Source organism: Crinia signifera, chromosome 2 (assembly GCF_055691185.1).
Source record: "Crinia signifera chromosome 2, ASM5569118v1, whole genome shotgun sequence".
Taxonomy (NCBI): Eukaryota; Metazoa; Chordata; class Amphibia; order Anura; family Myobatrachidae; genus Crinia; species Crinia signifera.
Genome location: NC_139218.1, coordinates 113306174 through 113319717, shown reverse-complemented (window position 1 = coordinate 113319717; position 13544 = coordinate 113306174). Strand labels below are relative to the sequence as shown.

At 45.3% G+C, this 13544-nt stretch overlaps 1 protein-coding gene across 1 annotated transcript; it reads right to left on the bottom strand.

Annotated features, from left to right (window-relative positions):
• Positions 1 to 512: 512 nt before the first annotated feature.
• LOC146059980 (large ribosomal subunit protein P2-like) lies at positions 513 to 13097 on the bottom strand. Its single transcript, XM_083172724.1, has 5 exons — positions 12937 to 13097; positions 9228 to 9351; positions 7697 to 7745; positions 4921 to 5016; positions 513 to 624 (listed from the first exon to the last, which is right to left on the bottom strand). Exons 2-5 carry the CDS (start codon positions 9348 to 9350, stop codon positions 554 to 556), a joined length of 339 nt encoding a protein of 112 aa, XP_083028850.1. The 5' UTR covers position 9351; positions 12937 to 13097; the 3' UTR covers positions 513 to 553.
• Between the last annotated feature and the right edge of the window lie 447 nt (positions 13098 to 13544).

Here is a 13544-nt window from a genome sequence, read left to right as displayed (position 1 = left end):
TTACCAAGCGTCTGATTCGCTGGTAACACAGGAAAACGCTGTGAATGGCTGTTCACACTGAACAGCCAATCACAGCGATCGCCGACGGGGGGGCGGCATCGCAGCCCCCCCTGGGCATGCAGGGACATGTCTGCTGTCAGGGACAGCAGACATCGTCCCTCTGTCACTGCGTCTTGAGACGCAGTGACAGTTTAAAGTCATGACGTATATATACGTCATGTGTCGGGAAGTACTTCCCGGCCATGACGTATATATACGTCAAATGTCGTGAAGGGGTTAAAACCATCTTTACGCAATAAATCAAAATTGTTCTGTTCAGTGCCTGAGTTTGAAGAGTAGGAACATCAATGTGAACTATACATTTACCAAAACCAAAATGTATAAAGTTTAGCTGTTCCAGTTTCCAGAAAATGAAATGAATCACTTTAACCTGTCAGTTCCCTGATTAACCAGCACCCTGAGCAAGTTCACAATTCTAAATTATTTCATTGCTTAAATCAATAACAAATCAGTCTAATGGAAAGTTGCTTTATTGTATCTTAACAAGAGGTAATTAGTCAAACAGTCCAAATCCCATGTCTTCATCAGACTCTTCCGATTCCTCTTTTACTTCTTCTTTCTTTTCTGTTAACATAAAGACATCTACATTAAAAACATGCAGGTAGAAGGAGTCTACATCATTAATGTCAATTACCCATTATATTATACACATAGGGAAGTATTCAATGTGAATACTGGCGACGTGCAGCGAATCCTATTTAGGATTCGCTGCACATTCGCCGCTGCTCGCTGCGTCCCGGAGCCTCGCCGGCTCCGGTATTCAACGAGTCAGGGGCTCACTGCCCCTGACCGGCGAATTTGAGCTCCTGCGGCGGACACCGCAGGGAGCCTGAGGACGGTGGCAGGCAGGGAGATGGAAGTCTCCCTGCCTGCCCCAGAACGTTTGTGGGTGGGAGGTGGGCTCCCCGGGAGCCAGGCAGCACAGGCTGCCCCCCCGGGTGTGCCAGCAGGGGACCGGGTATATTCACTACACCCGATCATGCATATGTAATGATCGGGTGAAGTGAATATATGAATATCTAATGAGCTGCTCGGCTCCGGCCCCCTGCTGGCTGGTCTGTGTAAAAAAATTTAATTAAATATATATTCATGTGCTTACAGCACATGAATAAAAATAGCATGCCCCTTCTCAGAATAAAATTCCAGATTTTTTTACACCAATTGTAAAAAACAAAACACTTTATTTTAAAAGTTCACCTTCCACTTCACCATAAAAAGATAGCGATTGCTACTCTGTGAATCATGGCGAAAAAAACCTTGAAATGTATTCGCCATCTGGTCATTGAATAGGGTGATTCACCGTTTTAGTCAGAAATTCGCCTTACAGCACAAAATCGCCATAAAAACCTGGCGAATCAGCCTCAATGAATACCGCCCATAGTGTAACAAACAGCCGCAATATTTACAATGCAATTCTATGGACAATATTCAATGCTCCCGTTTCACTGGGTTTTTTTCCGGGGAATCGGGCTGTTTTCACTCCTTGCGGTGAATCTTTTTCACACTATTCAATGTTCATTGTTCGCCAAAAACGGCGAACAGTGAATGCGGGACAGCTCTCAGTTTTATGCTCGCTGCAATTCGCTGGTGTATTTCAATGGGGTTTTCACTGGGTTTCGCCGAGAGTAGGGAGGCCAATCCCGGGATCGGCGGGATCCTGGCCTAAAATCGCCAGGATTTGAATCCCGGGGTTGAAGATTACAATCCCGGGATTCTGGGATGAGCACCCCATTAGTTTTTGCTTAAAGCCGGGCAGCGCTGAGCACCAGAATATGGCTCAGACGCTGCCAGGCTGACTGTTCCTTACCCCTGGTGCTGCTGTCGGAAGTTGGGAGGGACTGTGTGCTGTGCTGACAAGCATTGCGGCGCCCAGGCTGCGCAGCGTGACCCCTGACATCACGTCACGCTGTGCAGCCTGGCCACAGCTCTGCCTGTCAGCACAGCACACTGTCCCAAACCCGGACAGACGCCCGCTGTTACGCCCCCTGCCTTCCGCCCACCGAAGATAGATGTCCTGCTGCTGCCTGTGCCCTGTCACCACCACTGCCGCCATAAGTGACAGGGAAGAGACTATGGGCATGGGGAGGATGCGCGGGGTGCAGTAATTTATATTGACATCTGGGGGAGGGGCCATTTTTGTAGTATTAGGGAGGCCAATCCCGGGATCCCGAGATTGAGCATTTTTCAATCCCGAATCACGGGTTTGAAAAAATTCCCCCGGGATTGGCATCCCTAGCAGAGTATATTCAATGCTAGGATGGATAACTGCTTTCAGCATGATTTTCGCCATGATTCACCGTTTTTGCATTCGACATCTTTTAAAGGTGAACTGGAATGTGATCTTTTTAAGTAAAGGTGTTTTTTTTTTTTGGTGTTAAAAAATAAAATATAAAAACAGTAATTTTATTGTGTGAAGGGGCATGCTATTTTTATTCATGTGCTTCCAGTGTGTGTCTATGTGTATATGTGCGTGGCCTAGCGTTGTCTCTGACCAGAGTTACCTGTAGGGATATCGTGCCGCTCAGACGTGTGGAGTCTCACCGCTGCTGCTGCTAAGTCGGATTGCTGTGTGAGTGTAACCTCTCCAACACCCGGCTGCTGAGACAGCATTCCTATGCTTTTTATCTGCGGTGTTTAGTACCGCATTGTCTGGTACGTGATTTTAAGCCATCTGTAAACCTGTAAACCTGTGTGTACCTTGAATAAATCTATCATACAGATTCATGCACTATAGAGCGCTCGCTCTCCTTATTTCTTTGTAGACAAGCACCTGTTGGATCCAGGATTACCTCACCTGAGGTGGAGAGCTTGGAGCTGCCGGGTTAATTACCTGAGTGCCTATTACATACACGTGGAAGAACATTGTGTGGTACATTTTGCCCAATTGGACTTAGACATTTACAACTCCTTATTTTCTTTGCGCACTGTTAATCTGTCATATATATATATATATATATATGCTCCAATAATACAAGTCCAGAAAAAGGGCACTCGGGGACTCCAAGTAGGTGAAGACAAAGGACTGGTTTATTACTCAGTCATGAGATGTGTCAACGTTTCGGGGTCTCCCCCGTCGTCAGGACAGAAATGGTGAATGGACATGGTGCATACATAACAGTGATTTATAAGCTTATATATTAAAAATTCTTACACATCTGCTAGCAGGGGGCGGGGAGCCCTCTGCTGGCGAATGTGTAAGAATTTTTTTTTTTTTAGATATTCACTTCACACTGGTCCCCGCTCATTACATATGCACGAGCGGGACCAGCGCAGTGGCTCTCTCTGCAAATTCCATCTCAAATGGACAAAACCATGTGCACTGCAGGTGGGGGGGAGGGGGTAACATGTGCACAAATAATTACATTTGGGAGGGGTTTCACTTCAAAGTGAGATCTATATTGCAGTGTAAAAATAAAGCAGCCAGTATTTACCCTGCACAGAAACAAAATGACTCACCCAAATCTAATTCTCTCTGCACATATTTACATCTGCCCCACCTGCAGTGCACATGGTTTTGTCCATCTAAGAAGGAATTTACCTTTGCGAGTAAACCAGAATAAGGGCCCATGTGCACTGCAGTCGGGCAGATGTAACATGTGCAGAGAGAATTAGATTTGGGTGAGTTATGTTGTTTCTGTGCAGGGAAAATGCTGACTGCTTTATTTTTACACTGCAATATAGAGGTCACTTTGAAGTAAAAAAAACCCCACTCAAATCTAATTCCATTCATTGTGAAGGAATTTGCCATTGCGAGTGAACCAGAATTATGAGCCTAAGGCCTGATATGGCTTCACTCGAAAGGGGCAGAATTTGGCCCGTTCCGATGGGGGAGACGGACACTTATTTGCACATATGCAGACCCCCTGTGTGAACGACTTTGGTGAGCATCACACTCACTGAGGGTAGGGGAGGGAGGCTGCTGCTCGGGGTGGGCGGCTGACATCAGCGCCCGCCACATCTTTGATCTGCGGAGGAAATAAGTCTGTTTACACTGGACTTATTTCCGAAGGCAGAATAAATAATTTGTTGGTCAGCATGCAAGCCATGTGTTTGCGAACACATCCCCTGTCATGGCAGCGAAGAGATTTCAGATGGCATTAGGGTGCTCGCTAAACAGTGAATGACTGTTGGCTTAATGAGCCAACTTGAATTAGGCCCTAAATGTATGTAGAGACTTCTGACCTGAGCCATATATATCCCTTGCCATGGTGATACTTTTAATATTAAATCAACATGGCTTACGTATTCATACTTATATGAATCAGGACCCCAACCAATAAAACTACCAATATGCTAAAAAAACACACGAGTAAATATTCCCATAACCCCAAGTGTGTTCTACATACTATAGTGCCCCCGGTTCACATTATGCTACACAGAAACCCCATTTTTACACAACAGTGCCCCAACACTGGTTATCTAGCTTTTGGTGGTGCCCACCTACTGAAGGAACGCCTCTGATCCTTGGCCGCGGATTGCCAGCATGTCTCCACTGGCGTAGAGGCGCTCCAACTGACTGGGAAGTGCGTGCGTCTCACATGCACGCGTGTCCCAGTTTCAGGATGGCGCGGCATCCTGCCAGTCTTCTCTTCAGGGAGACTGGCAGGGATTGGGGGGATGGAGGGGCGGCGAGGGGCACTGGAGCCAGCTCGGTAGCCACGAGGCATGCGCGAGCGTCTCGTGCGGGGGCTGGTGATAGAATCGCCAGCCCCTGCAAAGATGGAGCCTGCTCCATCTGTAGGTGTGCAGGCTACAGTAACTACCTAGTTGTTAATCAGACACGGATATGCAGAATCCTTCAACGATTTGAAGGTCTGTGCATTTCAGCATATGCGAGATTATACAGATTTGAGGACTTACCTGCTGGTGCAGCTGCACTAGCAGCTGGAGCAGATGCAGACACAGGAGCAGCCGACACAGCTCCCCCAGATGGTACAGAAGACAGTTTGGAAAGGCCTGGGAACAAAAGAGTAAGTCACACAATGTATCCTCTTTCAGCAAGAAGATTAAAGTTCTTGTTGCTAGATTTTAGTATGTTCAGGGCCGGATTAAAGGGGATCAGTAACCCTAAGCCCCCCTCTATCTAGGGGCCCCTTGGGGTCGGCATGTATTTTTACCTATCTGCCCATGTAACGATGATTAACAGTGCTGAACATCAGGAGCTGAGGCACACTGACTGTGCATTACTGGGAGTTGATAAAGTCCCATGAGACTTTGCACAAGAGGACAGAGGCTGAGAGGCTTGTGCGGAGCTCTGATTGGTGGAGCTCATCACATGCTTCTGAGGCCCGTGGAGGACAGCAGCACTTTACTCTGTGTTTTGACAGTAATATTCTCCTCTACATTTCCTAAATGACATAGTATATAAAACAGACTCACCAGAGTCATGTATTAGCTAACTAAAGGCAAACTACTTAGGACACATGTTCTAAATGTTGAAAAGAATAAATAGAATTTCGGTTTCTGAAACCTTACACCAGCATTCTGTGGACTTTTGGAACAGAAGTCCCTGTGTTGAGTTACCCACATGAAAAGGTGAGTTAATAATGACTATACCAAAATAACAAACCATCAATTTGAAAAGCCAACATATGCACTATATAATAAAACTTATATTGGATCTTTTAATTCCATCAAGATGATTAAGTGACGATTACAATATGAGTGTTAGGTCACCTACCAAGGTGTCCTCATACACCTAGCCTCAATATGCCATGCAGTGCAAGGTGGCTGGCAGGAATGAGCAACCAAGTCTCTTGCAACTCTGCCAACCATAGGTGTCTTTCCCGAAAATGGGTCTAATCGCGAAGCATGAGAAGACAATGCTGATAAATGGAATATTTGACACTTGTATATTGTGTGTGATACATGGTACAATTGCCAGGTGCGATGAGATGAGCACTCCCGCACATATCCCATCGCACAGCTCAGAAAGTATGCGCCGCACATACTTTTTGTACTAGATTGCATCTCATTGCAAAATGGATGCAAAGCTATCTAGTCCAAATTGCATACAATAATTGTACAGTGTATGGCAGGCATTCCCAACCACGGTCCTCAAGGCACACCAACAGTGCAGGTTTTAGTGATATCCAGGCTTGAGCACAGGTGACTTAATTAGTACCTGAGTGATTCTGATTAAACCATCTGTGCTGCAGCCTGGATATCACTAAAACCTGCACTGTTGGGTGTGCCTTGAGGACCGTGGTTGGGAATGCCTGGTGTATGGGCACCTGAAGTCTGTAGAGCAGAACAGAGCTCATATTGGAAACGTTTGTGGTCGCAACATTGTCACGCTTTGATTATAGATACAAAGACTCAGGGTCTAATTCAGCATGGATCACTAATCATAGAATTTGCAAATCCAGCAATTTTAGGACAATAAGGGGGAATAAGCGGCTGAAAATGCACATATGTATCGTTACCGCAATGTGGCTGACAGGATACAGTTTTCATGCAAAAAAAATGCAGCCGTACCCAGACATTTTTGAGGAGGGTTTGTGACATCAGGGATGACCACTTCCAGCCTATTTCACTTGACGATTAGTTAAGGCATGGGTCTTCAAACTGTGGCCCTCCAGATGTTGTGAAACTACAAATCCCAGCATGCCTTGCCACAGTTTTGCTATAGGGGAGTGTTAAAACTGTGGCGAAGCATGCTGGGATTTGTAGTTTCCCAACATCTGGAGGGCCACAGTTTGAAGACCCATGAGTTAAGGCCTCAGACTTGCTCACAATTGCACAGAAAGTCAAAAACTGTTCTATAGTCAGGATTCGCTTATCCCTATATATTTCCAATTCTCTCGCACATTTGTAAGGGGCATTTTCTTTTTCTGTCTGGGCGGCAGCTTTCTCCTGGCAGTCCACTCTCCGATTAGTGATCTATGCTGAATTAGGCCCCCAGTCATAAACAGTTATACAAGTGTCAAATGAATCAGCTGTCTCCTTGTGTGTCCTAGTTGCAGTTTGTTCTGACCAAGTCACATTTTTCTGCAATAAAGGCACCCACCACTAGAAAACCCTTACACCACCAGGCGTGCCAATAGGGGCTGCTTGGCGTGACTGCAGCAAAGATGTACAAGGACACTATTTGGAAAGTGCAGGAAGGAGTCTGGACAATATTTTACTGTTATTATGGAAATCTAGTGAAATCATTAGTTAACAGTAGAGTGAGAGAATGTTTATACACTATGGAGGTTATTCTGATTTGTTCGCTCCCACCCTTGCATTGGCACAGGGGAGCGATGTTTAGCTCATGCATTTATGCGGGTGCTAGAATGAACACTATGGCAGACCATGGTAACCCCATTGGCAATGAGCATGTAGGTAAGCAGAAGTTATGTGGCATAATATGTAATTACAGCATGTGGTATTATATGTAATTAGCATTATGATGTTTGGTATAATGTGTAATGGACATTATGGTGTGTGGTATATGTAATGGGCATTATGGGGTGTGTACATTTTTGGGGTTCGCCTTTGGTGCGCACTGTCCTTATTTTATCTGGCTCCTACATTTTCATTGTGGCACCTAGATTTTAAAGAAATTTGTCGAGCCCTGGCCTAGGTACACAGTTTGGGACCCTCCAAAAGGTACGATGGTGGCATTTCATTACTATTTTACAAGGATAATTACCAGAATTGATAAGTTCGTCAAGATCTTTTCCGCCAAGTTCAGAAATCACCTTTAAGAAAAAAAAAAAAAAAATACTGCAAAATGTGCAAACAAAAATATACATTCGCAATGAACATATTGTATTTTTTATTTTTATTTCTGTATTTATAAAAACCTAAAGTATCTGCAGACATTACATTGGGAAATTACCTTAACCACTCAGCAGCATATGCGACCAGGGCAATTGTTCACAAGTTCAATACAAAGATTTGCTTACTATACATGCCAAAGCACACTTCCTTAGTGAGTAAGTGCTGTAGCTCTAATGCTGGGTAAATACCGGGCAATATAATATGTGTGGGGGCACATTTGGCCGTTCAGGGGACAGAAGTCAAAGCTAGGTGGGCAAATGCCTGCTTAGCCGGGGAAACCCAGAAAAATAATCAAGCGTTGAGTGCATATCTGCCAATTATGCGGAAGGATGGAGAGTCTGCTGTCAAGACACCCAGTTGTGTACCCAGCTTAAGTGTTAGCAGCCTGGGCACGCCCCTTTTGTGACGTCGCCGGGCTCGGTCCGACCACCTTACGCTGCCCCCTGCCTGCCCTAGTTCCTAGAAGGAACACTAAATATACACACTTTTTTTTGTGCTACTTCCCTGACTAGTTTGTCCCTTTGCAAAACACAGTACTTGTTATGTATTTACACGAGCGGGGGGCAGTGCTTCCCCAACTATTCTGTATATAGCACCAGCTTTAACTGAAGTAAATACCATTATTCACATCAGTCCCTGTACCAGAGGCGCTTACAGTCTAAAGTCTTTACATAAAAGAAACTATCTGGGTTAATCCATGGTAACAAACGTAACAATGTGACATAGCAAACTTACCAATTGCTGTATTGTTTTTAAATTCTAACTGGTCTTATTTTCTCTCTGAATTTCACAAATTCCCTTTGCAGTTAAAAGCCACGCATATACTTATGTCACTACGAAATGTGAGTTACCAGGGAATAACAGATCTTGTGTCGTTTTTACTTTGCCCTGGAATCATACTCTTAGGGCTCCGGAGTGTGTCAAGAACACAAAAGAGAGCAGGGACAAGGGCAACACAGAATATCGCCCTGGTTGAAAACAAACCCTTGGCCCCCAAAATTACTGCTGTAAAAAGAACAGGAATTTTTTGAGAATTGACAGTGATAGTAAGTGTTAATATTTTACTTTGTGAAATGCAAAAAGAAGTTAGAAATCGTAAAAAAAAAAAAAAAAAAAAAAAAGTCCTACAGCAGGCATGTCCAAACTATGGCCCTCCAGCTGTTGTAAAACTACACATCCCAGCTTGCATTGCAATAGTTTTTGCATTCCCGAATAACAAAACTGTGGCAAGACATGGTGGGACTTGTAGTTCCACAACAGCTGGAGGGCCATAGTTTGGACATACCTGTCCTACAGGGTCTAACTAGAGAAAGTATTATAATAGGAATAGTATTTATGCACGTATAATCATGCCAAAGCACACCAAGCAATCATAAGTTACCTGTAAATGTATAACTGACCTTTTGTACACTGTCATCATCAGCATTAATACCAACGCTGGACAGGATCTTTTTGATATCCTTTGCTGAGGGGCTGCTGTTACCACCAAGGGTGGCAAGCAGGTAAGCGGCCATGTAACGCATACTACATTGAAAACAAAAAAAAGAGAGGATTATATACACACACACAAATCAATTAATGTATTTGCAAAATATCCACAATCAATATGGATTTTATAGGTGTTCACTTTCATAAAAGTAAAGTAACACTGTAAAAGGCAACAAAATAAAGGGTTATACAATTCATTGCTATCAAGATGCTTACATGACTAAGGGGTCTATTTAATTTGGGGAGAAACGTCCTAAATCTGGAAAATGATTTTTTAATTTGCTATATATATATATATATATATATATATATATATATATATATATATATATATATATATATATATATATATATATAACATAGTAAGGGAATAGGCAAACCAAGGTCACGCAAGCACAGGGGAGACCCAGACAAGCAGAAGCAATGGTAATGCTGGGCATAAACTAGATTAGAGGTGGGCAACATACGGCCCGATCTTGACTGGCCCACGGTGCCGCTGAGGACATGATTTGCGCTCCACATGGGGGCAGCCAGTCGGGATTTCCTCAGTGGCATCGCATAACTTTTGTGCCTGATAGGGCCCCCTGCTGGCACAGGTCGGATCTCAGTTATGAATCCGATCTCGGCACTGTGCACCCAGCTCCCCTGACTCAACTGAGTGACAGCTGAGCCTTTGGCACTGCACAGCAGCCGAGCAACAGCTGTTCCGTTGTGCGCCATATAGGTGCCGGCGGCTCAGTGATTGGCCGAGCCGCAGGAGGTGGGATCCTGGGCAGTGTGGGCCTTGTGGACGGAGGCTGCTTGAAAAAAATAATATTCTTGATAAAAATATTACAGCATTTTTTGCAATTAGTGTTGTATATAAAAGATATTTTGTGTGCGGCCCTCGAATATTTACTGCCCACCCCTGCACTAGATGATATCGTCAATGTTTTACCCTTAAATGGCCTGTTCTCCCTGACAAACAACATAGTGCATACACACTGAAAAATATTGTTCAGCGGCCAAATCCAGAAGCATGCAGTCCCTCACAATTTAGTTGTTATTGACCCCCGGAAGCATGCATCATTATTGATAGTAAGTGTACACACTAGACGATATGCACTATACTGTATATTGTTAACAATATATATCGGACAAAATGACATGTTTCAGCATAGTGAAAGCTGCATTAAAGATGCTTAAGGTGGCCATGCACTAGAACAGTGGTTCCCAACCCTGGTCCTCAAGTACCCCCAACAGTGCACGTTTTCCAGGTCACCCGGCAGGTACACTCATTATTCAGGCACATTTGAAAAGATCCACAGGTGGAGCTAATTATAGCACATGTGATTCTGTGTGGAGAAACATGCACTGTTGGGGGTACTTGAGGACCAGGGTTGGGAACCACTGCTCCAGAACCTTGACACTCCAGATGTTGTTGAACTACACATCCTAGCATGCTTTGCATCAGATTCAGTATGGCCAAATAGCAAAACTGAAGCAGAGCATGCTGGCATGTGTAGTTCAACAACATCTGGAGTGTCTAGGTTAGCCATCAAGGTACTAGAATGATATCCGGTCAAAACTCACAATTTCGACAGGTCGTGATGTATGCCATTAAGACCCCCATACATTATGCCAGGGGTTCTCAAACTCAGTCCTCAGGACCCCACACAGTTCACGTTTTCCAGGTCACCCGTCAGGTGCACAGGTGCATTCATTACTCCTTGACATAGTTTAAAAGGTGGAGCTAATTATTTCAGTTGTGATTCTGCGAGGAGACCTGCAAAATATGCACCGTGTGGGGTCCTGAGGACCGACTTTGAGAACTTGTGCATTAGGCCGACTTTTCCTTAGGACAAGTTAGACCCAATTCTCCTTTAAGCCGCCCGGGAGCTCCCGGGAGGCTCACATACAATTTGGCACTTGATGAGCCAATTTTTACATGTGATAAATTGCTTGCAATTTATCACATGTAACGGGGAGCTGCAGCGGGCGGTGAGGAGCAGGCGGTGATCCTCATCAGGGGGACGCCGGAGTGGGCAGCAGGTCCTGAGCGCTTTAACTAGCTGGTGGCGAGTTCTGACCTGGCCGGGCAGTGTGATCACAGATATCAGCACAGGGGACGTGCAGTGGCGGGTATTAGATTTTTTAAATACCTGTCAAATGACTGGCCGTTCTCTAATTGGCAGAGAGAGCTCTCAGCCAATGGCCAGTCATTTGACAGGTATTTTAAAAATCTTATACCCGCCACTGCACGTCCCCTGTGCTGATATCTGTGATCACACCGCCCGGCCAGGTCAGTGCTAGTGAAAGTGCTCAGGACCCGCTGCTCGTCCCACTGCTCCCCAAGTCAGTCTGCAAGCATATGCCTGTCAGGCAGGCATATGCATACAGGGAGGTCGGACGTGATCTCATGTGCTGACCATCCGACCTCCCTGATCCGGTCTGATGCGCACGGGACCGCGCATTGGATGTCACACACCTGCGATTTTTGGACGATTTCACCCGTTTATCGTCCCAAAGTGCCGAAATCGGATGAAATCGTCCCAAAATAGCAGTGTATGGGGGCCTTTACAATGCGTGGTTCCACAGGTCGAGAGGATGCACCACTAACCATACGTGCTGCATGTATGATCAGTCGACTTTACTTGCAGTCGTAAGCAGATCGTTTGTGCTTTTACTTCAGGATGTCAACTGTCTCCAAACACTGGCAGGAACATTTCAGCGCACCTGAGTTCAGTGTAAACAGCACTGATATATGAATAACCCACCTCTTATCAGAGTAGAATGATAAACAGAAGTACTAAGGAACAGGGAAGCCATACCTATTACATACATGCTTTCGTGTCCATCTGATCTGTGGAATCTAGAGCATTTACAGCCAAATACTACAGCAAATAATACTTAGAAAAAGGTGTACTATGCTTGTCATAGCTGGATCACGACAACTTCCATTGATTCCCAATTTGTAAAAAGATGGTACAGTACAAAAATATGGGACTATGTAAAAACCGGACCGGACTAGACTCCGGACAGGACATCAAAATCTGCAGTCCGGAGCTTATAGGGTCCGGTCCGGGGGGTGTCCTGTCCGGGGGAGTGTCTTGTCCGAGGGGGTCCCTGTGATAGCTATCACCAGGGACATGGGGGAGGGGAGATTACAGCCTCCCCGTGTGGTCCGGACCGTCCGGTTTTTGCTACATGCCCGGACCATACAGGGAGACTTTATTCTACCCCTCCTCCTCTCCCTGGTGACAGGTGTGACAGGCAGCCCCCCGGACAGGACACCCCCTGGACAGGACGATACAAGCTCCAAAATGCAGAGTTTAATGTCTGGTCCGGCGGTTTTGTCCTGGTCCGGTTTTCACCCATACCCCAAAAATATGCAGTAACTAATTCACTTCATTTACAACCAAAATAGAATGCAAATGGTTACACGTAACCCAAACGTAGCTGTAAGGCGCAGCAGGATTGAGCACAGAGGGGGAGTTCTCACAGCCAGACACTGGAGCAGCAGAGGCGGCATGTGCCCGCACACACCCAGCACAGCACAATGTGCCGGTCTCCTCAGCACCCGGGACCCTCACACATGACACCAGGGTATGGAGTAGGTGAAAGGACCCCCTATATACTCACTTTAAGTCTGTACAGACACGAAACGATGTGCACGCTCCTGTTCTTCTACTCCGAGAGGGGAAAGAGAGAGGTACGGGGTTTCCCAAGCAAAAAATCAGGGTTAACAGAGATCAAAGGTCAACGGAAAAACCCTTATCAAAATAACGCACCCTCGACATCAAATAATGTTGTAGCTCATTACGTGGAGAATGCTAAGTTTTTTGGTGAAATAATACTAAGATATACGATATTGAAGAATTCCTACTGACTGGTGAGCATGCGCAGTGGAGGGAATCGTACGGTATCTAGCCCGCATGCGTAGGACACGAGCGTGCTCTAGCACAATTACGGGAACATTACCCGGCATGCTGCAAGTGCGCGATGTGTAATCGCACATGCGCACTGGCGACTGGCAACAGACCTCAGCATGATGCATGCACCAGTCAGCTCCAGTGTCGGCTGTACTGGAACTATATGATGTGTTTTACTTTATTGTCTAATTTTATTTACGTGCGGCGTTATGTTATCTCATACCACGGGTAGCTAACCTACACCTCTTTAGCTGTTATGAGATTATAAACTCTATGCTCTATCGTTCCTGCTAGAATATGATGGGATGGATGTGTAGT